General features: G+C 48.5%; 1 protein-coding gene across 4 annotated transcripts in view; it reads left to right on the plus strand.

Moving 5' to 3' along the window:
• FARS2 (phenylalanyl-tRNA synthetase 2, mitochondrial) overlaps positions 1–27,247 on the plus strand; it is a 311,692-nt gene that overhangs the window by 245,887 nt on the left and 38,558 nt on the right. The window contains exon 10 of one of the 4 annotated variants that reach the window (XM_055570515.1): positions 6,793–6,817. The exons of the other annotated variants lie outside the window; for them this stretch is intronic. Coding sequence (XP_055426490.1) covers positions 6,793–6,802 — 10 coding nt within the window. The 3' untranslated portion in view covers positions 6,803–6,817. Of the gene's footprint in view, positions 1–6,792; positions 6,818–27,247 lie in introns of those variants that run through there. 4 annotated transcript variants of the gene reach the window in all.

Here is a 27,247-nt window from a genome sequence, read left to right on the forward strand (position 1 = left end):
GATCTGAGCCAACCTAAGTGTTGTCTCAATATTTACCTACAGAGAAAATTCCATTTGAGAAAACCACAGAGCATGGCCCTTCCTGGAACAGCCGGGAGATGGTTATCACTGTCAGAAAGACCTGTTTGTTTTGCCCCGCTTTTCTGTAAAAGTGACCAAACGAGTGTTTTAAAAATCCAGCTCAAATTCACAGGCGTTTTGTATATTTAGAGTAGCCACATATCTAAGATTGTTCATGGTTTCATAAACTGCTTTTCTTTCAATTAAAAATATTAGAAATGTAGTATCTTAGTAAAACTTTGACACAATGTAGTGAGTCAAAGCAAATCCTTTATCAAGCAACACGTCCTGCTTTTCTTTTCTTTTTTAAATACAGATTTGGTATAAGTGCTGAGAATCAAACAAACATCATTAGAAAGGACTAGTCCATAAGAGAATCAAAAAGCAACCTCTGTATTCAGCTTTCCTGCATCCTGTCCTCCCAGCTCCTTTCAACAAGCTTTCTCCCCGCCCTGCTCTACATTGCCCCTGTGCGCCTTAATGTCTGTTCAGAATTTGGTGATGAATCGTCGTTGTAAAATTCCGTTGGCCAGGCTTCTCTGACAGCGGGGCCATCAGGATGCTCTGTTGCAAACACTTTCTCATCACTAGAGCTGCTGCACAAAGACACAGGAGCCGCCTCCAATTCCTCCCACCCGTGGCGGGGGAGGTCCTACAGGTGCCGGTGCGTCTCTGCTGCTGGCAGTGGCCTTGCCCCACTTCTTTGGGACACGCACCTGGCTTCAGTGAGGAGGACAGTGGGGAGTGGGTGCCCACCCCAGACAGAGACCCGCCGGGGACTCTTGCCAAAGCCAAGTCTTTTTCCCTTCACCCAAGTGCTCATGTAACAGAGTGTGTGTGTGCGTTTCTCGTTTTGCCTTGCACGTGTTTGAAATGGTTGTTTTCACATCTTATTTTACCCACTTGATTGTGCAGTTCCCAGGGGGCAGGGTTGTTTGTCACTCCGGGCACAGAGCAGGCGTGCAGGAAATGTGTGTGGAGTGACTGAGCGAAGGAACCTGTCAGACAGGCAGCTAAGCCTGGCAGCCGCGTGAGTCTGGGTTCAGATGACAATGGTGAAGATGGCAGAAGCAGGTGGATGCGATGTGCAGGGAGGCAACTGAGAGGCAGGTGAGCGAGGTTCTGGGAGTTGGGCCGTGCCTCAGCAGAGGGCGAGCTCGTGGGCAGAGCTGGAGATGGGGACTCCACCAGAGCAGGGTCGTGAGGGGTGATGAGGTGAATGAACGTGGAGATACCGTGTCAAAAATCTTGTTCTCAAAGAAACCTTCTCTAGACGTGCGTCCCTCCCAGCCTGCGACATCCCCTCCCCTCACCGAGCCCCACCCAGTTTCCCAAGATCACTCTTCAGATAAATGACTTTCGAGCAGAAAAACCCTCTTTGATAGAACCAGTGGAGGCACTTGTTTTAAAGAGCGTCTCCCTCTGTTCCTGAAGGTCACGGTCCTCTGTAGACTCAGGAGAAGGGGGAGGGATGGGGAACCTGGAGGCTGGTAAGAGGGCGTTGAGGATCAGCCCTCAGCCTCAGCGGCACTCCCTTCAGTTCAGTTCAGTTCAGTCGCTCAGTCATGTCCGACTTTTGCGACCCCATGAACCACAGCATGCCAGGCCTCCCTGTCCATCACCAACTCCCAGAGTTCACCCAAACCCATGTCCACTGAGTCAGTGATGCCATCCAACCATCTCATCCTCTGTCGTCCCCTTCTCCTCCTGCACTCAATCTTTCCCAACATCAGGGTCTTTTCAAATGAATCAGCTCTTCGCATCAGGTGGCCAAAGTATTGGAGTTTCAGCTTCAACATCAGTCCTTCCAATGAACACCCAGGACTGATCTCCTTTAGGATGGACTGGTTGGATCTCCTTGCAGTCCAAGGGACTCTCAAGAGTCTTCTCCAACACCACAGTTCAAAAGCATCAATTCTTTGGTACTCAGCCTTCTTCACAGTCCAACTCTCACATCCATACATGACCACAGGAAAAACCACAGCCTTGACTAGACGGACCTTTGTTGGCAAAGTAATGTCTCTGCTTTTCAATATGCTGTCTCAGTTGGTCATAACTTTCCTTCCAAGGAGTAAGCGTCTTTTAATTTCATGGCTGCAGTCACCATCTGCAGTGATTTTGGAGCCCCCCAAAATAAAGTCTGACACTGTTTCCACTGTTTCCCCATCTGTTTGCCATGAATTGATGGCACTGACTGCCATGATCTTCGTTTTCTGAATGTTGAGCTTTAAGCCAACTTTTTCACTCTCCACTTTCACTTTCATCAAGAGGCTCTCTAGTTCTTCTTCACTTTCTGCCATAAGGGTGGTGTCATCTGCATATCTGAGGTTATTGATATTTCTCCTGGCAATCTGGATTCCAGCTTGTGCTTCCTCCAGCCCAGTGTTTCTCATGATGTACTCTGCATATAAGTTAAATAAGCAGGGTGACAATATACAGCCTTGATGTACTGCTTTTCCTATTTGGAACCAGTCTGTTGTTCCATGTCCAGTTCTAACTGTTGCTTCCTGACCTGTATACAGGTTTCTCAAGAGGCAGGTCAGGTGATCTGGTATTCCCATCTCTTTCAGAATTTTCCACAGTTTGTGGTGATCCACACAGTCAAAGACTTCGGCATAGTCAGTAAAGCAGAAATAGATGTTTTTCTGGAACTCTTTTGCTTTTTCGATGATCTGGCAGATATTGGCAATTTGAGCTCTGGTTCCTCTGCCTTTTCTAAAACCAGCTTGAACATCTGGAAGTTCACGGTTCACATATTGCTGAAGCCTGGCTAGGAGAATTTTGAGCATTACTTTACTAGCGTGTGAGATGAGTGCAATTGTGCGGTAGTTTGAGCATTCTTTGGGATTGGCATGAAAACTGACCTTTTCCAGTCCTGTGGCCACTGCTGAGTTTTCCAGATTTGCTGGCATATTGAGTACAGCACTTTCACAGCATCATCTTTCAGGATTTGGAATAGCTCAACTGGAATTCCATCACCTCCACTAGCTTTGTTTGTAGTGATGCTTTCTAAGGCCCACTTGACTTCCCATTCCAGGATGTCTGGCTCTAGGTGAGTGATCACACCATTGTGATTATCTTGGTTGTGAAGCTCTTTTTTGTACAGTTCTTCTGTGTATTCTTGCCATCTCTTCTTAATATCTTCTGCTTCTGTTAGGTCCCTACCATTTCTGTCCTTTATTGAGCCCATTTTTGCATGAAATGTTCCCTTGGTATCTCTAATATTCTTGAAGAGATCTCGAGTCTTTCCCATTCTGTTGTTTTCCTCTATTTCTTTGCATTGATCGCTGAGGAAGGCTTTCTTATCTCTCCTTGCTATTCTTTGGAACTCTTCATTTAAATGGGTGTATCTTTCCTTTTCTCCCTTGCTTTTCACTTCTCTTCTTTTCACAGCTATTTGTAAAGCCTCCTCAGACAGCCATTTTGCTTTTTTGCATTTCTTTTTCTTGGGGATGGTCTTGATTCCTGTCTCCTATACAATATCACAGACCTCCATCCATAGTTCATCAGGCACTCTGTCTATCAGATCTAGTCCCTTAAATCTATTTCTCACTTCCACTGTATAATCATAAGGGATTTGATTTAGGTCATACCTAAATGGCCTCGGAGAAGGTGATGGCACCCCACTCCAGTACTCTTGCCTGGAAAATCCCACGGACAGAGGAGCCTGGTAGGCTGCAGTCCATGGGATCGCTAAGAGTCGGACATGACTGAGCGACTTCACTTTCCCTTTTCACTTTCATGCATTGGAGAAGGAAATGGCAACCCACTTCAGTATTCTTGCCTGGAGAATCCCAGGGATGGGGGAGCCTGGTGAGCTGCTGTCTACGGGGTTGCAGAGTCGGACACGACTGAAGTGACTTAGCTAAATGGCCTGGTGGTTTTCTCTACTTTCTTCAATTTCAGTCTGAATTTGGCAATAAGGAGTTCATGGTCCGAGCCACAGTCAGCTCCTGGTCTTGTTTTTGCTGACTGTATAGACCTTCTCCATCTTTGGCTGCAAAGAATATAATCAATCTGATTTCGGTGTTGACCATCTGGTGATGTCCATGTGTAGAGTCTTCTCTTGTGTTGTTGGAAGAGGGTGTTTACTATCACCAGTGCATTCTCTTGGCAAAACTCTATTAGTCTTTGCCCTGCTTCATTCCGTACTCCAAGGCCAAATTTGTCTGTTACTACAGGTGTTTCTTGACTTCCTACTTTTGCATTCCAGTCCCCTATAATGAAAAGGACATCTTTTTTGGGTCTTAGTTCTAGAAGGTCTTGTAGGTCTTCATAGAACTGTTCAGCTTCTTCAGTGTTACTGGTCGGGGCATAATAGACTTGGATTACTGTGATATTGAATGGTTTCCTTTGGAAACGAACAGAGATCATTCTGTCATTTTTGAGATTGCATCCAAGTACTGCATTTCGGACTCTTTTGTTGACTGTGTTGGCTACTCCATTTCTTCTAAGGGATTCCTGCCCACAGTAGTAGATATAATGGTCATCTGAGTTAAATTCACCCATTCCAGTCCATTTTGGTTCGCTGATTCCTAGAATGTCAACGTTCACTCTTGTCATCGCCTGTTTGACCACTTCCAATTTGCCTTGATTCATGGACCTGACATTCCAGGTTCCTATGCAATATTGCTCTTTACAGCATCAGACCTTGCTTCTGTCACCAGTCACATCCACAGCTGGGTGTTGTTTTTGCTTTGGCTCCATCCCTTCATTCTTTCTGGAGTTATTTCTCCACTGATCTCCAGTAGGATATTGGGCACCTACCGACCTGGGGAGTTCATCTTTCAGTTTCCTATCTTTTTGCCTTTTCATACTGTTCATGGGGTTCTCAAGGCAAGCATACTGAAGGGGTTTGCCATTCCCTTCTCCAGTGGGCTACATTCTGTCAGACCTCTCCGCCATGACCCGTCTGTCTTGGGTGGCCCCATACGGCATGGCTTAATTTCATTGAGTTAGGCAAGGCTGTGGTCCATGTGATCAGATTGGCTAGTTGTCTGTGATTGTGGTTTCAGTCTGTCTGCCCTCTGATCCTGTCTCTCAGTGCCTACCGGCTTACTTGAGTTTCACTTACCTTGGACGTGGGGTCTCTCTTCACGGCTGCTCCAGCAAAGCGCAGCCGCTGCTTCTTACCTCTGATGCGGGGTAGCTCCTCTCGGCGCCGCCCCTGACCTCAGGCGCAGGGTAGCTCCTCTCGGTTGCGCTCGTGCACCGTTGCAGCTGCCGTGCACCCTTGCTTAGGGTGAAATCGGCACCCTGAGCCCCACGTGGGTGTCCTCTGGGTCACGTCGCCCCAGCCACCCTTTGTGACCCAAGCACCGCCTGGACACCATCTGCACCATCTCGGGCCCCTGGAGCCTCAGCCACGTCTGTCCCCACATCCCTGAGAAACACAGAAGATATGAGCAGGGGTGTGGGGGGCCAGGGGTGGGTGTGCTTGCTGGGGTCCAGGAGCCACACAGCGGGTGTCGAGAAGGGTCCATCTTCAGTCCCAGTGCCCTGCTCTTGCACGCCTTGCATGGAGCTCCCAAGGGCATCTCCAAAACTGCCAGACGGCATGATGCCGGGTGCTCCCGAGTGTTCGTCCACTGCGTCTGCTCCCAGCGACTTGGGCTGCAGTCTCGCCTTAACCCAGAAGCGCGCCCTTCTGATTGGAGGAGCGTCTAACACCCACAGCTCTGGGGGTGGAAGAGAGAACTGGGCGCCAGGCCATCCTGCCAGAGGCCTGTCCTCAGGAAACCGTCTCGTGGGGTCGTCTGCTGGTGAAGAGATGCCTAGCAGCCGCTGACCTTCCACTGAAGCCAGAAAACAGGTGACCGGCGGGCCTTGTACCTCCTGCTCCCTCCTTCAGGCTGCACTTTTCAAGGGACGACACCCTTGATCTAGAGAGACCGTGCCTGCAAGATGTTAAACCTAGGACCTCGAAATGAGTGATCCTGGGCCTCAGAAAGGTCATTGGAACTAAATGTGCCCTCGGGTCAGGAGACTTCTCTCCCCTTTTTTAAAAATATCCGAGCACAGTGTAAGCCCTGCTTTCCTGGCCTCCCCGTTGAGGGTCTATGCAGGGTTCGCAGAGCCGTGACTTCCTGCCGTCTCCTCCAGCCCCAAACAGTTGTTCCTGGGCCCCCTCCGTCACCCCTGATCCTCGTCCCGCCATGCTGCAGGCCGTCACTTCCCCGTGTTGGTGCCTGTCTGTTCCCTAGGACGCCCTCAATGGCGTGAACACGTGTGCAAAAGGTCGGACATAATGGAAAGTATATAATGGAAAGGAGACTAATGCTGAGCCTGGGCCCTGAGGTCGTGGCGGGTTATCAGGGCGAGTGCCCATCAGAGTCAGTCCCTGGCTGCCCCCGTCTTGTCTCCTGGGCGACGCTAGGAAGCTCCGGTCTCCTTGAAGTAAACCTGGCCTCGTGTCCTGGCTCCCCCTCAGGGCCTCTCTTCCCCAAACACCCACCTCTCGGGCCTCACCCCAGGAAGCCCCCACGAGTCACTTCCTTCGCCCGAGCCCTGCGGGATCCTTTACTTCACCTTGTGGCTGGCCTCCCTTTCTCTTCTTCAGCATCCCTGTCCTCAGGGCCTCACTGTTCATCGTAAAGGATTCATCCACCTGTTTTTGCAGAATAAAGAGTTGTTCTGCCTCTAAAGCTAAATAAAGCTAAATCTGCTGACCCAGTGTGGAAACAGCTGGATCCAGGTATAGGTTGATAGCCCGTGTTTCTTTCTGCTCTACAGTGAAATCTGATTTCGGCAAGCTCCGCTCCGTGGCCATGTTACAGCACAGCTCGCTGCTGAGGCCCAGGGATGCCTGCAAACCCGCCGTGTGGCCAGAGCCCCAGGCTATCCTTGGGTGTTGCGTCGATATAGCAAAGTTGGATGCAGCCCCCTGCCCTTCCGGCAAGGAGACGCTTCACCAGGAAAACAGGACTGCAGCCCTGACAGCAAGAGAGGTCCGGACCACTGTGAAGAGCGATATGGAGGCTTCACTCATGGCTCAGCTGGTAAAGAATCCACCTGCAGGGCAGGAGACCCGCATTTGATCCCTGGGTCAGGAAAAGCCCCGGGAGAAGGAAATGGCAACCCACTCCAGTATTCTTGGCTGGAGAATCCCGTGGATAGCAAAATCTGGTGGTCTACATACAGTCCATGGGCTCGCAAAGAGTCAGACAGGACTTAGCGACTAAAGCACTACCAGAAAATGGAATACAGAATCGCCACATGACCCCAGCAGTCCCACCCCTGGGTGTGTATATGCGGGCAAAACTGCTGTAATTCAGAAACATACGTGTACTCCAACCACTCTCCACAACACTCTCCACAACAACCAAGACATGGAAACAAGGTAAGCGTCCATCAGCAGATGAATGGATGAAGAGGATGCGGCACAAACAGACATGGACTATTAGTCGTAAAAAGAATGAAATAATACTGTTTGCAGCAATACAGCTGGACCTAGAGATGATCATACCAAGCGAAGGAAGTGAGATGGAGGAAGACAAGTACAACATGAGATCATTTATGTGTGGAATCTAACATAAGACAGAGATGAATTTATCTACAGAACAGAAACAGGGTCACAGAGAGAGAACAGACTTCTGGTTACCAAAGGCAGGGTTGTGTGGGGGTTGAGGCTGAGCAGATGCAGACTGTTACATGTGGGGTGGATAAACAAGGCCCTCCTGTGCAGCACAGGGAGCTACGTTCACTGTCCTGTGATGAACTGGAGAGGAGAAGCAGATGGAAAGGGATATGTATGTGTGTAAACTGAATTGCTTTGCTGTACAGAAGAAATTAACACAATGTTGTATTTTATTCAATGAAATAAATAAAACAGTGACCCGGAGTCATGCAGTCACCCAGCCCGTGTTCTTTTTCCCCGGGGTCAAATAGAGGAGGATGCCTCGTGGGTGTCTGTATCAGGGATGGGGTGGACCAGGGAGTGTGAAGTGGGGATCGTGGTGAATCAGAATAAAGAGACGCCCTGCCCTGTGCTGCCCCACACCTGGGCTCCGGTCCCCGCACGCTTGTCCTGTCCACCGCCTTTGTCACCGCAGACAGCGCCCCGGAGCATGGCTTATTGTCCTCTTTTCATGGTGCTGAGAGAATTCAGCCAGTGCTCCTTCCACCTAATGCCTAACACGATGAGTGTTTTATTGCGTTCCCGTCTAATCTTGTTTCCAAGCTTTTTTTTTTCTTTTGCAGAGTTGCATTTTAAATGTATGTAAATGTTTTTTAGCTTTCACAAAGTAAGATTATAGTGGCGCAATCAGTGAAAAAAATCTCTAGCTTCAATAGAAAAATGGACAGTTCAATAGAAAACAGTTCACTAAGCAGTTTATCTAAACTTATAGCCCGAAAACAAAATTTAAAAGTTCAGCCTCTCCAGCAATCAACAAAATGCAATTTAAAATAATGATTTCATTTTTCATCCACAGTTAAAATAAATGAAAACAATAATGATGTAACGAGGCTGGTGCAGGGCTGGGCGCATGTGTAGAGCTCCAGGAGTGAGTGCATTCTGCCTTGTGGCTCAGTCTTTAGGCGTCCGCACCCTGACCCAGTGGTTCTGCGGTTTCAGGTCTGTGCTGGTGGATATAGCTGAGAAACACTCAAAGGCATCGGCACTGTCGCTTCTAAGAGAATTGAGGAGCACCCTGAATGAGGTAGCATCTTGTTACCCACGAGGGGACAAACCAGTCATGTGTCTCTAATCCCAACAGTGAACTATTCTGCACATATTTAGAACATCTTAAAGAATCGTTACCGACACGGATGCAGAGGTTCACTGTCTAACTGTAGGTGTAGAGGGTGGCGGGGTGTGATCTAAGTGTCGTGTGGATGGAAGCGGTTGGTGAAACACTGCGGCTGTGTCGTCTGGGCTCTCAGGACTGCAGGCGGTTTTCACTTTCTTCTCTACATCTTCCCCCATTTCCCAGATTATTTTCAGTGAGTGGGTGTTTCCCTTGCATACAGGGGAGGAAAAGTTATCTAAAGAGGAAAAAGAAGAAAACCGCACTCTGGTTGCAGCATCTGATAAGCATTTTAACCAATGCGAGATGGGAAAATCCCAGGACACACGGCGCGTGCCCGGCCCCTGACTCTGCCTCATCCGTCTGCTAAGAACTGCTGACTGTTTTCTCGAGAGATCAGAGAAAGAAAGCAGGCCCTGGCCCTGGCTGGTGCCTTTATTAACTTCTTTTCGGGTGGATGCCAGCTGCCCTTTGCCCCCTCCTCTGATTCCCCCACCTGTCCCCTCCGTTGGTGGTTTTTTCCTGAGGCTGCTTGCGTCTGGTCAGTGGTTGAAGTCATCCTTTCCTAAACAATTTGTGAAATGATTTGGAGTTTTCCAAGGACAGTACAGGGTGCTGTAGTCAACCCAGATGATCGTCAGAGCTCGGACTGCTTGCTGACAGACCACCGTGTTTGGCGAGGTTTGGATTCTGCTCAAAGAACAGGCCCAATCCTACCTTGATTTAGAGAAGACTAGACACCTTGATGGAATATTACACAGTCACTAGGCACCACAGACTAGGTTGCAACATCAAAACATGCTACGAAAGGCATAAACCAAATTAATGCCTATTTATGGTTACAAGTGTTAGAAACATATTACTCATATTGAAAGGGAACAGAGGGAGCATGGAGAAGTGAAAATGATTAATTTGGTGGCAGATGATAGGTTCCCCCCCCCCCCCAATTCTCTGTGTGTGCGTGCTAAGTTGCTTCAGCCGCGTCCAGCTCTTTGCAACTCTGTGGACTGTGGCCCGCCAGGCTCCTCCAGCCATGGGATTCTCCAGGCAAGAGTACTGGAGTGGGTTGCCATGCCCTTCTCCAGGGGATCTTCCTGACCCAGGGATCGAACCCAAGTTGTTTATGTCTCCTGCATTGGCAGGCTGGGTTCTTTACCACCAGCGCCACCTGGGAAGTCCATTAATTCTGCAGTGAATGTTTACTGAGCTCTCACTGTATGCCAGACGCTGGGCTGGGCCCATGTATTCACTTTTAAACGTGGTTATATAATATGTGAACTCCTAAAGAAATATAAGGTAGGGGTGGTGGAATTCATCCTCAGATCTGTCACCAGGGGGACTCCCCTGGTCGTCCAGGGAACTTTCAGAATCCGCCTTCCAATGCAGGTGGTGTGGGTTCAGCCCCTGGTAGAGGAAGATCCCGCATGCCTCGGGGCAGCTAAGCCCTTGCTCTGCAGCTGGAGAACCGAGCCTAGCCCACGGGTGCTCAGAGGCAGCAGTTCCATCCGGGGCACACGCTTCGTCTCCCTGATGGCCGACTCCTGTGCTCTGCCCCGCCCGCCTTTAAGAGCGTGGTGAGCCGCTCCCGCTCAGCGCAGACAGGCAATGGTGCCACCCTCCACCCGCCGTCCCATGTAGGCAGCTCTCCCGTCTGGAGTCGTGGCCCCGAGCGTGTGTGGGAACACGTCAGAGAGTCACCCCGATGCCAGCTCTGCTGCGGAGCCCGCACAGCCCATAGCCCGCTGGGCCCGTGCCCGCCCTGCCGTCCTCCCATCAGGAGCCTCGCTGGGCACTGCCACTCAGAACCAGTGCAGGGTCCCCTTGGAGAGCAAAGCAAGGTGGATCTCCTGAGCCCCTGAGGATCCGGAAGTCAGGTTTGCATTTTGTTCTCTAAGGATCCCTGCCAGCTCAGGGGCTGGTTTGTCTTCATCACCACCGCCCTCCAGGGGCAGCGATGCCAGCCTTGTTTCCAGAGACGCTTCCACCAGACTCAGCTGGACTGAGGGACACGAGACGCCAACACAGGACACCAGCCTCTCCCCTCCCGGCCTCTGCAGGTCGGCAGGCTTCTGTCCTCGCTTCCTCTCAAAAAGCGAAAGTGTCAGTCACACAATGACGTCTGACTCTTTGCGACCCCATGGACTGTAGCCCACCAGGCTCCTCCGTCCATGGGATTCTCCAGGCAAGAATACTGGAGTGGGTTGCCATTTCCTTCTCCAGGGGGTCAAACCCAGGACTCCTGCATTGCAGGTCGATTCTTTACCATTTGAGCCATGAGGGAAGTCCCTTCTCCCTCTCAAAGGCCATATTAAACAGGCCCAGGACTCATCACCTAAGGAGACACACACAGAATGGAGAGGTAGAATGGATTTGAAAGGACATTGGGGGTGCTAATCTATACCATCTCACCAGCGAGAGTCTGTTAGGTTGGCGGAAAGACTCTATGAAGAGGGTTCCTTTGACACCTGGTCCTCGATTCAGCTTCCAGTCCTTCAGACTGCCAGGCCTCCAGACAGCAAGGGGACTCGTGTGTGCTTTCCTGCAGCAATTAGAAAGATTAAGTGCAGCCGGAGATCAATCTCCTTTTATAATTTTTTTTCCCGAAGTAGAGAAACTCAGAATGCATCACCCAGAACCCGGGGGATTCAGGGAGGTCTGTGACCTGAGAAGACGTGCGTGTGCCCGCAGCCAGCCACGTGGAGGCAGGGCCACAGCGGAGTGAGGCAGAACCCACCCCCCAAAGGAGGCTGAGGGCGCAGGAGATGTGGTCCTGTCGTTTAGGAACAAAGCCAATCGATAGTTGCTTCATTTCTGCCAGTTCAGAGAGAGAATGTGTTTCCTCCTGGATATAATTGCTTTTGCATAAGAGATTCATTACTTGGGAGTCAGGTGAGGGGTCTGAGACAGCCCCCACCTTGGCTTCCTGCCCTCTCCTCCGTCCCTGGTCCCATCTGGGCTGCAGAGCCAGTGGCCAGCTTCACACTGTCCTGTCGGACCCTGTCTGACCACCCCCCCACCAGCCAACCAGACTTTAACCCTGCGGGTCTGCGGGCCTCACGGTCACATCTTGCAAGTCGCTGTTGCGATGGGGAGGCTCTCCTCCCAGGGTGGCTGACCTTGATCTGTGAGCACCATGGAAGGAAAGACATTTCCAGAAGCTCGGTGGACTCTGCCCCACAGAGAAAAGGAAGAACTTAGTTTGAGGACATGGGGTCACAAAGAGTCAGACTCAGCCTAGCAATTGACCGACATCAACAAAGTTTGAGGACCAGGTTTAGACTCTCTGGACCAGGGAGCTCCTTCTAAATTTGGACTGATGTGAGAGTGTCTGAGGCTCCGGTTGCAGGGCTGTACTGTTGGCAGGAGGCCGCATCCTCTCCCAGACCGGCCTCGATGCGGGCCCCGGCACCAGAGTGAGGCCACGTCCAAAGGCTGCCCGGAAAAGGCTTGTGTTGCATCGGGTCTCTTACTATTCAAGTCTAGTTACCTTGGCAGTATTTTCCTGGGTTTTAGGTGAGAAAACTTTCAGAACAGAGCCAGAAGAATGGAGACTGTAATTCAGAAAGGATGTCAGATCGAAGACCCTTAGAATCCAGCCTCCACCGTGTCACTCAGCAGATGGTCGGGCCACTTTCTGCTCCCTCACATGTAAAATGGTGAAATGATGCCAGGGAAGACTTGAGAGGGCCCGGGGCAGCCGAAGGAGGTGCCTGGACCACAGTGGACCCTCAGGACGCGTCTGCACAAGCCTGATAGGTTCGCTTTTGCTAGTGAGAACTGTCTTGGCTTCCATGAACCTTTTATCCCACTTAAAACTGATCTCAACTCCAGCTTTTAAAATAGCAACTAGCCACTTTCCTTTTCTAGCCATCAAAAATGGAAGCTAAGCTCTCACTTGCCACCACACCCTGAGCTGGGCGTTGTGCAGTCATGTTCAGAATTCACTTTGAAAGCAAGTTTTTTGAAAACCTGGGAGGGAGGTAAAACCTACCTGCAGAAGTTAACAGGCTTCAAAAATGTCATGCTTGAAAGTTGGAAAGTTGACTCTATTTACTGCTAACCAACCTTAGAAGAGGAATGCTAACTTGTGTTTATAATATACCTCCTCCCAAGTTTACTGTAATAGATGCCGACGTGAAAACGTGTGTGTACCAATATACTGAATCTGTGCCAGGTGAACCTGTGGGGTGAGGTGTGTGCGTAGCTTTTGTGCATCCCTACCTTGCGTTCTGGTCCAGGTGTTCAGAACGTGCTGTTCCAAAACCATGCTGATGATACTGTCCTCAGACCCCTCAGCTAGTTGCTGACCATCCCAGGTGTCGGGTCATTCCAATGCCTTATCCTATGGTCCCCGCTCTTTTGCCACCAGAAAGGAGGATCCTTATAAACTCAGGTTAATCAATACTATGTCTCCTGAGCCCCATCCCCATGTTGAACCCTCTATCAGAGAATTAGTATTTCATCTGTTTTGCAAAATAAATTGTAACGATAATGGTCAGTCACTGTTGCACTCTTTGGACACACTCACACACAGCCTGTTAGCCTTCCACACAGCAGTCCAGTCTGCATTCATCTTCAGTGTTCTCAGGATAAATGGGTTGAAGTTTTCACAGCCACAGAGACAACGGTCAAGTGCTGTCAGGTAAAAACCGATGAAAGAGAAAAATGCAGCATTTGAAGAGTGACTGGCGAGATGATGTAAATATTTTATTTTCCTTTTGGAAAGCCCTTGCCAGGTCTGCCCCTTCACCACTAATCTCTGAGCAGCCCGATGATTTACAAGGCCCTGTCGTTCAGCTTTTAGGCTGGGAGGAAAGGGAAACCGCTGCTTCCGGGGTGAGGTGAGGCTGTTAGCAGGACATTCCTGCGCAACGTGGCTTGTCTGTTTGCATCGGTCCTGCAGACAGGCGGTAGCGCTCTGGGGAGTTGTTTATCCTGAGCACGTTGCAAGAAAGCCCGTTTTTCAGTGGACCTAGAATCAGCATCTGGGCATCTCCGGCTAGTCTAGTTATCTACAGCCGTGTACAAAGTGGCCCGCCCCTCTCTGCTGACCGTGTCATCCTTGTTTGTGCATCCATGTTCCTGTTCCGCAGCGTCGGGGCACAGCTGGGGAGAAGGCACCGAGGGTGGAGTGAGGCATCTTACCTCTGGGGTCTGACAGAGGCTCCAGCAGGACCTATGGGGTTTGGGCAGGAGAACACATCCCCTCCGTGTGGCCAAAGAGTCCTCGCCAGTGGCCTCAGCTCTGCAAAGTCTTTATAAGGCGGCTGATGGCTCCAAGGGCGAGCGTTCCAGCCTCGCTCATGGTTAGAGAGGTACAAATTAATATCTGCAAGTTACACTTTGTCATCTGTTGAATTGGCAAAGATTATTTTAAAGTTTATAATAGTCGATGCTGTCAAATGTATAGGGGGTGATAGGCACTTTCATCTGTGTTATTTGTGGAAATGCAAATCGGTACAGTTCTTCTGGAAGGCAGTTTCACAATATCTATCAAAATTTAAAATACACACTCCCTTTGATCCAGATTTTATCTGTCCCATAAATATCTTAATATAGGTATTCAAAGATGTGTGCCTGTGTGTTTATTGCCGTTTCATGTAACCTCAAAAACTGTTCTTCCATGGACGACTGATGAGTTATACAGGAAACTAGTCATCATTTCATCCACCAATAAGAAAAGATGACCAGGATATATTGAAAGAACCAAGTCTTGCATAATTCTGTAGATGATTATCCCATTTTCTGTTTTAATAGACATATATACTTCTCTTGGAGAGGGAAATGGCAACCCGCTCCAGTATCCTTGCCTGGGAAATCCATGGACAGAGGAGCCTGGCGGGCTACAGTCCATGGGGTCACAAGGAGTTGAACATGACTGAACGTCTAACATTTTCACACTTTCACTTTCATTGACTTCTCTATGCCTAGAAAACATCTAAAAAGATACAAAGGTAATTGCAACCCAGTGTTATCTCTGCAGCAGGGCACTGGAATTGGGGATATCTTCTGTTCTTCAGTTCATAACCCCCTTCTGTATAATTTAATTTTTTTACTATGAGCGTATATTATTTTTATAATAAAACAGTAATTTTAAAACCCAGGGTGGAAGACATTCATTTATTAGGGCTCCCTTTGCCAGAAACAGCCTATATAAATGGATCAGCCCCTGTTGACAGAACTTACCCCACCATCGAGAACAGGTATCAACGACTTAACAAACAGTGAAGGTAATAAAAATTTTAGGAAAACCGACTAGAATCTCTTGGGGGATAAGTCTCTGCCTAGATGAGTTTTTCAGCCCAGTAGAAATAGGAAAAAATATTTGGGGAGGAAAGACACTTTCTGAGTTGTCATCTAATGCCATGCATTTTATTTTTATTTTTTTCTTTTGAACTTTTTATTTTGTATAGCCAATTAACAATGTGATGATAGTTTCTGGTGAACAGGGAAGGGACTCTGCCTTCTGTGTACATCAATGCCATGTTTTCCTGTCAGCCAAAGTGGCATATTTATTGTCAAAATTTGGAAAATACCAATTAGCTCAAAGAAAAAAATGTAATCTCACATTGGCTTTATTTTGGGGCTTCCCAGGTGGCTCAGCTGTACAGAGTCTGCCTGCCATGCAGGAGAAATAAGAGACATGAGTTCGATCCCTGGGTAGGGAAGAATCTCCCGGAGGAGGGCATGGCAACCGACTCCAGTATTCTTGCCTGGGGAATCCCAAGGACAGAGGAGCCTGGTGAGCCACAGTCCATGGGGTTGCAAAGAGTTGGACATGACTAAAGTGACTTTGGCACCCCACTCCAGCACTCTTGCCTGGAAAATCCCATGGACGCAGGAGCTTGGTGGGCCGCAGTCCATGGGGTCGCTAAGAGTTGGACACGAGTGAGCGACTTCCTTTCACTTTTCACTTTCATGCATTGGAGAAGGAAATGGCAACCCACTCCAGTATTCTTGCCTGGAGAATCCCAGGGATAGGGGAGCCTGGTGGGCTGCCGTCTCTGGGGTCGCACAGAGTCGGACACGACTGAAATGACTTAGTAGTAGTAGTAAAGTGACTTAGCATGCACACACACAGGCTTTTTTACTGTTACCATGCAGTGCTCAGTCGTGTCTGACTCTTTTTGACCCCATGGACTGTAGCCTGCCAGGCTCCTCTGTCCATGAGATTCTCCAGGCAAGAACACCAGGGTGGGTTGCCATTTCCTCCTTCAGGGGCTCTTCCCAGCTCAGGGATGGAGCCTGTGTGTCCTGCATTGCAGACAGATTCTTTACCTGCTGAGCCATCAGGAAACCCTTGGGCTATACATTTAGACCCAGAGAACAATTCCAAGATTACATCTAAACAAAAAGCTGGACTGAGGACTGATTAGAATGAATTTTGAGATTTTTTTTTTTGAAACTTTCATGAGAGGTGAAGGAAGCTGACTGATGGGTGGAAAGTTAAAACGTGTCTGTCTGAGAGAAGAACTAAAAGCGTTCTTTGAAAAGTATTCCAATTTCCAGCCAAGATAGGTTCACATTTCCCGCAAGAGGGAGTCCTGAAGCAACGTTGCAAAAACTGTAGAGATGAAAAGACATCGAAGTCCGTCCTGCAAATGAGAAGTCTGGGTTTGTTTATTCATTAATTGAATTTAAAAATATTTATCGAGTACCATGTGGTACTCTTTCTACTTCCTGAGTATTTTCCTAGGACACTGCTTATTATTCACTTGAGAAGCCGGTCTGACTTTCAATAAACAAAGACAAACCATGAGATACACGGGAAGCTGATGATTGGCCTTTGAAACCATGAGATACACGGAAGTTGATGATTGGCCTTTGAAACCATAAGATACACGGAAGTTGATGATTGGCCTTTGAAACCATGAGATACACAGAAGTTGATGATTGGCCTTTGAAACCATGAGATACATGGAAGTTGATGATTGGCCTTTGAAACCATGAGATACACGGAAGTTGATGATTGGCCTTTGAAACCATGAGATACATGGAAGTTGATGATTGGCCTTTGAAACCATGAGATACACGGGAAGCTGATGATTGGCCTTTGAAACCATGATATGCGGGAAGCTGATGATTGGCCTTTGAAGTGCTTTCAGGCCATTATTTTCATACTGTGTTCACACGGGACCTGATTTACGTTCATTTGCAGCCTTCAAATACCTAATTTCGGGCAAAGCTTGGCCAAGTGACATAGGCGGCCTCTGAACTCTCTTTGGCTGGGTGTGAAGTGAGAGGTCGGGGAAGAATCTCAAACTACATCTCAGCTTAAAAGCAACACTTATTTTTTTAATTAAAAAATCATCTGATATCATTTGAACCTTCTTAACAATAGATTTGTGTCACCCTCTTTAGTTAAAACTCTGGGTGTGGTAAAGAGGCTTGGAAGGAGTCTGGGTGGAGTAGAGAGCAGAGGTGGAAACCAAGTAACAGTGTCTGGGCCTGCCCCGCCACCATGCAGGGCTGAGGAGCCCCTTCTGAGACGTGGGCCTTGTGAAGCGTCCTCCGAAGCCCTGTGGGTCACGCAACACACCAGGACCACACTCCCAGCCTCACTGGAACTTGGGCAGCTCATCAGCGGGCTCACCAGCCACTGGGAGCCTCCAATCACCTCTACCAGCCTCCTGGGACTGGTCCCTGGGGAGGATGGCCATCGATCGGTGTATCAGTCGTGTGTGCTAAGTCACTCAGTCATGTTCTTTGTGGCCCTATGGACTGTAGCCCGCCAGGCTCCTCTGTCCATGGGACTTCTCAGGCAGGAGGAAATCTTCCCAACCCAAGGATTGAACCCAAGCCTCCTACATCTCCTGCACTGGCAGATGGCTTCTTTACCACTGAGCACCTGTGAAGCCCCTCATCAGTCAAGATTAGCCAGGTCAAGTCTGCACTGGCAGATAATGCGAAAAACACCAGTTACCAGGAGTGCATTTCTCACTCCATCTGCCTGTCTGCCTGTCCACATTGCAGACACATGGTCACTGCAAGAGAGAGGGCACAGCAGTGCCCCCACGTGCCTGGAAGGAGAGGGGAAGGGGTGGGCGCGGGGAAGGGGTGGGCGCGGAACAGCACAGTCTGCTTACAGAACTCTGGCACTCCTCCCCACGCTGTGTCTCAGTTCCTCAGACCTCGGGGAAGGACCACGCACTTTAGTAGACGCTTTGTTTTTTTTTTCCCTAAGTATGAGATATTACTAATAGCATTCAATTGATTTTTTTAATTTTAATTTTATATTGGTGTATAGTTAGGTTTACAATGATGTGTTAGTTCCAGGTGTACGGCAAAGTGATAATTCAGTACCTGTACAAGCATCTATTCTTTTTTCAAATTCTTTTCCCCTTTAGGTTATTATAGATTATTGAGCCGCGTTCCCTGTGCTATACGGTAGGTCCTTGTTGGCCATCTGTTTTAAATATAGTAAAGTAGACTCGATTTTCATGGTCTTTGAGTGCCTAGTAGAGCTTTTTACAAGTGCACCCTGGAACAGCAGCCCCTGCGGGGCGGTAATGAGTAAGACAGGGGGTGACTTGTCTGGAGGATCCATTCTGACTTGTCTGACCCCCTCTCAGCCGCTTCCTTACTGATCCCCTACTCCTTGCCGCCACTTTCAGTCTGCTTATGCCCAGGGCTGTTTGGTTCATCTTTACAAAGCTCAGCTTTGATGATGTCACCCCCGCACACAGAAATTTGTGCTGGTTCCCAACTGTCTCTTGTTCCGCCAAGAGAACAAGAGACAGTCGTTGTTTGGGAGGACCAACCCCACATCCAAGGAGCTGTGGCTGCGTGGGCGCAGGAGGGCCTAGAGGAGCTATCCCACGTTGAAGGTCAGGAAGGGCGGTGGTGAGGAGATACCCCTCGTCCAAGGCAAGGAACAATGGCTGTGCTTTTCTGGAGCAGCCGTGAAGAGATACCCCACGCCCAAGGTAAGAGAAACCCAAGTAAGATGGTAGGTGTTGCAAGAGGGCATCAGAGGGCAAACACACTGAAACCATACTCACAGAAAACTAGTCAGTCTAATCACACTAGGACCACAGCCTTGTCTAACTCAATGAAACTAAGCCATGCCTGTGGGGCAACCCAAGACGGGCGGGTCATGGTGGAGAGATCTGACAGAATGTGGTCCACTGGAGAAGGGAATGGCAAACCACTTCAGTATTCTTGCCTTGAGAACCCCAGGAACAGTATGAAAAGGCAAAATGATAGGATACTGAGAGAGAAACTCCCCAGGTCAGTAGGTGCCCAATATGCTACTGGAGATGAGTGGAGAAATAACTCCAGAAAGAATGAAGGGATGGAGCCAAAGCAAAAACAACACCCAGCTGTGGATGTGACTGGTGATAGAAGCAAGGTCCGATGCTGTAAAGAGCAATATTGCATAGGAACCTGGAATGTCAGGTCCATGAATCAAGGCAAATTGGAAGTGGTCAAAACAAGAGATGGCAAGAGTGAATGTCGACATTCTAGGAATCATCGAACTGAAATGGACTGGAATGGGTGAATTTAACTCAGATGACCATTATATCTACTACTGCGGGCAGGAATCCCTCAGAAGAAATGGAGTGGCCATCACGGTCAACAAAAGAGTCCGAAATGCAGTACTTGGATGCAATCTCAAAAATGACAGAATGATCTCTGTTCGTTTCCAAAGGAAACCATTCAATATCACAGTAATCCAAGTCTATGCCCCGACCAGTAACGCTGAAGAAGCTGAAGTTGAACGGTTCTATGAAGACCTACAAGACCTTTTAGAACTAACACCCAAAAAAGATGTCCTTGTCATTATAGGGGACTGGAATGCAAAAGTAGGAAGTCAAGAAACACCTGGAGTAACAGGCAAATTTGGCCTTGGAATACGGAATGAAGCAGGGCAAAGACTAATAGAGTTTTGCCAAGAAAATGCACTGGTCATAACAAACACCCTCTTCCAACAACACAAGAGAAGACTCTACACATGGACATCACCAGATGGTCAACACTGAAATCAGATTGATTATATTTTTTGCAGCCAAAGATGGAGAAGCTCTATACAGTCAGCAAAAACAAGACCGGGAGCTGACTGTGGCTCAGATCATGAACTCCTTATTGCCAAATTCAGACTGAAATTGAAGAAAGTAGGGAAAACCACGAGACCATTCAGGTATGATCTAAATCAAATCCCTTATTATTATACAGTGGAAGTGAGAAATAGATTTAAGGGCCTAGATCTGATAGATAGAGTCCCTGATGAACTATGGTATGAGGTTCATGACATTGTACAGGAAACAGGGATCAAGACCATTCCTATAGAAAAGAAATGCAAAAAAGCAAAATGGCTGTCTGGGGAGGCCTTACAAATAGCTGTGAAAAGAAGAGAAGCAAAAAGCAAAGGAGAAAAGGAAAGATATAAGCATCTGAATGCAGAGTTCCAAAGAATAGCAAGAAGAGATAAGAAAGCCTTCTTCAGCGATCAATGCAAAGAAATAGAGGAAAACAACAGAATGGGAAAGACTAGGTATCTCTTCAAGAAAATCAGAGATACTAAAGGAACATTTCATGGAAAGATGAGCTCGATAAAGGACAGAAATGGTATGTACCTAACAGAAGCAGAAGATATTAAGAAGAGATGGCAAGAATACACAGAAGAAGTGTACAAAAAAGATCTTCACGACCCAGATAATCACAATGGTGTGATCACTGACCTAGAGCCAGACATCCTGGAATGTGAAGTCAAATGGGCCTTAGAAAGCATCACTACGAACAAAGCTAGTGGAGGTGATGGAATTCCAGTTGAGCTGTTTCAAATCCTGAAAGATGATGCTGTGAAAGTGCTGCACTCAATATGCCAGCAAATCTGGAAAACTCAGCAGTGGCCACAGGACTGGAAAAGGTCAGTTTTCATGCCAATCCCAAAGAATGCTCAAACTACCGCACAATTGCACTCATCTCACACGCTAGTAAAGTAATGCTCAAAATTCTCCTAGCCAGGCTTCAGCAATATGTGAACCGTGAACTTCCAGATGTTCAAGCTGGTTTTAGAAAAGGCAGAGGAACCAGAGATCAAATTGCCAACATCCGCTGGATCATGGAAAAAGCAAGAGAGTTCCAGAAAAACATCTATTTCTGCTTTACTGACTATGCCAAAGCCTTTGACTGTGTGGATCACAATAAACTATGGAAAATTCTGAAAGAGATGGGAATACCAGACCACCTGACCTGCCTCTTGAGAAATCTGTATGCAGGTCAGGAAGCAACAGTTAGAACTGGACATGGAACAACAGACTGGTTCCAAATAGGAAAAGGAGTTCGTCAAGGCTGTATATTGTCACCCTGTTTATTTAACTTATATGCAGAGTACATCATGAGAAACGCTGGACTGGAAGAAACACAAGCTGGAATCAAGATTGCCGGGAGAAATATCAGTAACCTCAGATATGCAGATGACACCACCCTTATGGCAGAAAGTGAAGAGGAACTCAAAAGCCTCTTGATGAAAGTGAAAGTGGAGAGTGAAAAAGTTGGCTTAAAGCTCAACATTCAGAAAACGAAGATCATGGCATCCGGTCCCACCACTTCATGGGAAATAGATGGGGAAACAGTGGAAACAGTGTCAGGCTTCATTTTTCTGGGCTCCAAAATCACTACAGATGGTAACTGCAGCCATGAAATTAAAAGACGCTTACTTCTTGGAAGGAAAGTTATGACCAACCTAGATAGCATATTCAAAAGCAGAGACATTACTTTGCCAACAAAGGTCCGGCTAGTCAAGGCTGTGGTTTTTCCTGTGGTCATGTATGGATGTGAGAGTTGGACTGTGAAGAAGGCTGAGCGCCAAAGAATTGATGCTTTTGAACTATGGTGTTGGAGAAGACTCTTGAGAGTCCCTTGGACTGCAAGGAGATCCAGTTCATTCTGACGGAGATCAGCCCTGAGATTTCTTTGGAAGGAATGATGCTAAAGCTGAACCTCCAGTACTTTGGCCACTTCATGCGAAGAGTTGACTCATTGGAAAAGACTCTGATGCTGGGAGGGATTTGGGGAGGAAGAGAAGGGGATGACAGAGGATGAGATGGCTGGATGGCATCACTGACTCGATGGACATGAATCTCAGTGAACTCCGGGAGTTGATGATGGACAGGGAAGCCTGGCGTGCTGCGATTCATGGGGTCGCAAAGAGTTGGACACAACTAAGTGACTGATCTGATCTGATCTGATCTGATCTTGTTCCACCATGTAAACCGGTCCTCCGGCCGGGGCAGCATCCCTGGGTCTTGTTAAAATGCAGCTCTGAGGCCCGACCCCAGACCAACTGAATCAGAATCTGCATCTTCACACAATCCTAGGAACTTTGTGTGCACGTTGAAGTTTGAAAAGCTCTTAACTGTGGCCCTGCTTCTCACACTCGGTAGCACATTTGAATTACCCAGAGAGATTGAAAGAATTGCTAGGTTTCCAGGTGCGGAGGCAGGTCTCGCACCAACACTCTTAGAGCTCCCAAGTATCCATGCCGTGCGGCAGAATCTGAGAACCGCACCTGTGCGGGAACCCAGGTAACCTTCACGGCCACCTTTGGGGCCTCCCCAAACCTTCCCAGGGCTGTTTCTACTCAACTGTGCCAGACTGAACTCTGACGCGCCAATGCACCCTGTGCTTTTGAGAAAGTGCAGGTTTCACCCGTTCCCAGCAGTCCCCAGGACTCTGTAGACAACTGGAGAGGGCGCAGGGCACCACGCCTGAGTTTCTCTTTTGAAGATGCCATGACTGCAAGTCACAGGGATACAAATCCGCCCATTTACTAAACTGTACATATAAAGTATTTCCCAGACTAATGGAATTTCAAACTTGATGTCCCCAGACAGAAGGTTGTTTTACCCTGGTTCCTTCTTTGTTCTATTTTTTACTGAATGTCAGATCTAGAGTAGATAATGAAAAGAATATGCTTGATTTCATTTAGTTAACTTTTGGGGCTACAAAAGTTAACTAAATGGGAGGGATCTTTTTAAAATTTTTGCTGCAGTAGCCATGGTAATCTGCTGTCGAGATTCCCACTGCTCACTGCCCTTGCGGTGGGGGACACATATTATCAAATAAAGACCCTCCCCGTCTCTGATAACTTTCCCATAGGAGTGAGATGTCAGAGACACAGGCGCCTGCAGGGTCCACTGACGCCCGCTTCTGTCGGGGGCCGGGCAGAGACCTTGCTCCTGTGAGTGAAGTCCCCGCTCCGGTGGGGAGTTGCTCCTGTGAGCAGAGACTCTATTACTGTGGGCGGAGACTCTATTCTATGTGGGCGGGGCATCTGCTCTTGTGGGCGGGGCCTCTGCTTCTGTGGGCGGAGACTCTTCCTGTGGGCGGGGTCTCTGCTCCCGTGGGCGGAATCCCTGCTCCCGTGGGAGGAGTCCTCACTCCCATAGGTGGAGTCCCCACTCCTGTGGGTGGAGTGTTTTCCTTCTCAAATGGCTTCCGAAGAGGATGAACACACTACTTCCTGCTTCTGCTTGAGCAAGGTGTGCATTTTCAACAGACGTATATGGGCCCAGCAAGCGGCAATTGCTCTTTTTCCATGAACATTAAATGAGATCCAGGGCCTGAGAAACCTGCAGTGAAGCCTGCAGCGAAAGCCAGGAGGCTCCCTGGGACTTGGTGGCTGAGGCAGACAGGTGGGCCGCCAGCCTGTGGCCATCTTCAGGGGTGTCGTGGGGGATGGACCTGTCACCAGAGCCTGGGGTCCTCTCGTCCATCAGGGTGACCTGCTCAGGCCTGCCTATTCCCAGCTCTGGGAAGGCCCGGGGTTAGTGTGTGTGCTGTGTGCTCAGTCGTGTCTGACTCTGCGACCCCATGGGCTGCAGCCCTCCAGGCTCCTCTGTTCCTGGCATTCTCCAGGCAAGAATACTAGAGGGGGTTCCCAGGGGATCTTCCCGACCCAGGGACTGAACCCATATCTCCCATGACTCCTGCACTGCAGGCAGATTCTTTACCACCAGCGCCACCTGGGAAGCCAGGGTTAGTGTCAGTCACCTCCTCCTGTGAATACGGAGCATGACTGTAGACCTGGAGCTGCATGCACCTCTAGCTGGGCTCCGGGAACCAGACACTGCGTGCACACACAGCAGCGTCTGCTGGGGGATGCAGAGCAGAGGCGTCTCACGAGACTTTTGGAACCAGAATGATGGGTTATTTGCAGCATTTTTTAAAAACATTATTTTATTGATGTGTGGTTGATGTACAATGTTGTATTTATTTCTGCTGTACGGCATAGTGATTCTTTTATACAGATGTATACATTGCTTTTCATATTGTTTTCCACTACAGTTTATTCCAGGATACTGACTATAGTTCCCTGTGCTTTACAGTAGGGCCTTGTTGTTTATCCAGGATATATATAATAATTTGCATCTGCTCATCCCAAACTCCCAATCCTTCCCTTCCCAACCCCCTCCCCCTTGGCGACAACTCTCTTCTTCCTGTACAGACAGTTATTTAAGCACTGACATCAAGACCCGACACGTCTGGTCCTGGCAGGACTTTGGTGTCTCTTTTCCTCTGGCACCGTCCCTAAAAGAGCAGTAGAAATGAGGCAGAAATGTCATTAAGTGAGATAAATGAAAAGCAGAGAGCAGTTAACTTGATGTCAACTTGAAGATAACAGGAGTGAATACAAGGCTGATTGCAATGCTCGGTGTGTTCCAGCAAGAGCTTTTTATTAGTAGGAGTTTTGTGCTTTAATGGGATACCCATGGTGTGTGTTGAGTGCTGTCTACTGTGTAAAGCTGGGCATGATACTCTTTCATCAGGGATCTAGAAGTTTCCGCTCTGGATGTTCATTCCACCCTGCATCCCTGAGCTCCCTCTACACCAAAAGATGCTACATAGGCACAGGCTTCTGGCCTCCACTGCTTCTGGTCTCCGCTGCTTCCAGGGTCCCCCGGACCCTTGGTCCTTCCTCATGTGGACCCTGTACCTCTAATCCGGTGCCCTCTCGCCCTCCACTCACTGCCTCTCTGGGAAGGTCTGTGTCACCTCTCCTGGTGGAGCTTTAAAAACACAATGCCAGGGGACATCCTTGGTGGCTCAGTAGTAAAGAGTCCGCCTGCCAGTACAGGAGACATGGGTTCCATCCCTGCTCCAGGAAGATCCCACATGCCTCAAAACAACTAAGCCTGTACACAACAACTCCTGAGCCTGTGCTCCAGAGCCAGGGACCCGCAAGTACTGAGCCCATGGGCCACGACTACTGAAGCCCGCACGCCTAGAACCCATAATGGTCAGAAAGAGAAGACACCGCAATGAGAAAGGAGCACCACAGCTAGAGAGTAGTCCCCGCTCTCTGCTACTAGAAACAAGCTCTCACAGCAACGAAAACTCAGCACAGCCAAAAATCAAATAAGTAAATAAAATTATATATATACACATAGAGAAACACAATGCCAGGTCCTCCTTCCTGCAGTGGATGGGGTGATCAGAGTTTAAAAGTGTGTCAGCACTGCAGAGACGGGGCAGCCCTTTGGCCCTGTGCCCCCAGGGTGCAGAGTTTGGGCACGGCTCCTGCCCAGCCGAGTGGCAGCCCCAGAGAAGAGAGCGTAAGAGCTCACCTCTGTCTTGTTCTACCGTGTCTTTCAAAGCCCTGCCGTTGAGTCCATATGTTTCAGTCTCTCCTTGGCTGATCGCCTCATGCAGTTGATACATAGCAGTACAACCAAACAAAAATTTTAAATCCGTTTTGGAGCAAAATCCAATGGGAGAAAATGCTGCTGTTCTGTGCCGAGAGCACATGTGAGCGTATAAATCCCATTGTGTGCTTGTGTGTCTGAACGGCGCTTCCAAAGTGCCATTTATAAAATATTTATAGCAGCTTTACTGATTTCAGTTCATGCAGAGCTCTTTGTGACTGAAAAGGAGCCAGAGCCCTTTGCTGATTTAGGAGGTGGTTTGCGGGGCCGTAGGAGCGGGATCCAGGGCAGAAGCCGTGCTGGCGAAGAGTCAGAGTTAACAGGAGCAGAGGGACGCAGCCGCCTCTGGGCTGGGCACAGCTGAACACCAGAGGTGTCTCCCAAGAAAGGGGTCGGAGGCTCACCTGGGGGCCTCTCTCCTTTGCTGTCCCCATGTCTGTGGCCATCGGGTGGGGGGTCGGCCTTCCAGCATGGAGTTGACTGATGTAGCTAAAATTGGTTTCCTTACATCTCTAGCTGCTCTTCCTAAATCCTCATCTGTAACTTGAAGCCAAGTAGAAAACTGACTCCTTCACTCACCGAGAATGGAACCCTTGGAACAACAAGCTCATTCAGGAGAATCAGACAATATCTGTGCAGTTGCTAAGTCATGTCCGACTCTTTGCGACCCCATGGACTGTAGCCCGCCAGGCTCCTCTGTCCATAGGATTCTCCAGGCAAGAATACTGGAGTGGGCTGCCACTTCCTCCTCCAGGGGATCATCCTGACCCAGGATCGAGCCCACGTCTCCTGCCTTGGCAGCAGGTTCTTCATCAGTAAGCCACGAGTGAGGCCCTGAACCTGAGTTTGGTTACGTGTTGCATGTGTATTCGTTTGTATTGTTTTTAAATCGCACGTAAGAGATACCATCGGAGAAGGCAACAGCACCCCGCTCCAGCACTCTTGCCTGGAAATCCCATGGACGGAGGAGCCTGGAAGGCTGCAGTCCATGGGGTCGCTGAGGGTCGGACACAACTGAGCGACTTCACTCTCACTTTCCACTTTCACTCATTGGAGAAGGAAATGGCAATGCACTCCAGTGTTCTTGCCTGGAGAATCCCAGGGACGGGGGAGTGCCATCTATGGGGTTGCACAGAGTCGGACACAACTGAAGCGACTTAGCAGGAGGAGTAGCAAGAGATACCATACAGTATCATACAAGTCTCTTCTCCACTCTTCTTCTATACTCAGACAGAGTAAGAAGGACAAAGCTGAGGAAGCATCTGGAAAAGTCAGGAAGGTTCTGGGAGCATCTACTCAGTGTCCATTATCCCTGTGGTTTCTGAGGGAGATGCTGAAGAGATAGATGCTCCTGAAAGGGCTGATATGAAGGGAAAACAAACAGCAGTTTAGAATAATGGAAGTCCGCTGTTTCTTGAGCGTTTTATATGTCCCTGCGCTGCACCATGGGCTGTACATGCATGGCCCTCATGTCATCCATATAAACCTGTAGTGCCCCCATTTTACACTTAAGGAAACTGAAGTTCAAAGAAGTTAAATGTCTTGCCAAGGTTGTACATGCACACATGCAGGTTAAAATTTTAAATGTTATATTTTAAGTAATTAAGATATGCTTAAATTTATGTCTTAATTCATTTAGACATAATCATGAAACCATTACATGTTCACAAAAATCACACATGTGTATGAAAAATAACTGAAAATTTTAATGAAAGGAATCTCAGTGGTTTACATATTTTCTTTTTTTGTTTTTTTGGCTGAGCCACGGGGCTTACGGGATCTTAGTTCCCT

The sequence above is a fragment of the Bubalus kerabau genome, chromosome 3 (assembly GCF_029407905.1).
Source record: "Bubalus kerabau isolate K-KA32 ecotype Philippines breed swamp buffalo chromosome 3, PCC_UOA_SB_1v2, whole genome shotgun sequence".
NCBI lineage: Eukaryota > Metazoa > Chordata > Mammalia > Artiodactyla > Bovidae > Bubalus > Bubalus kerabau.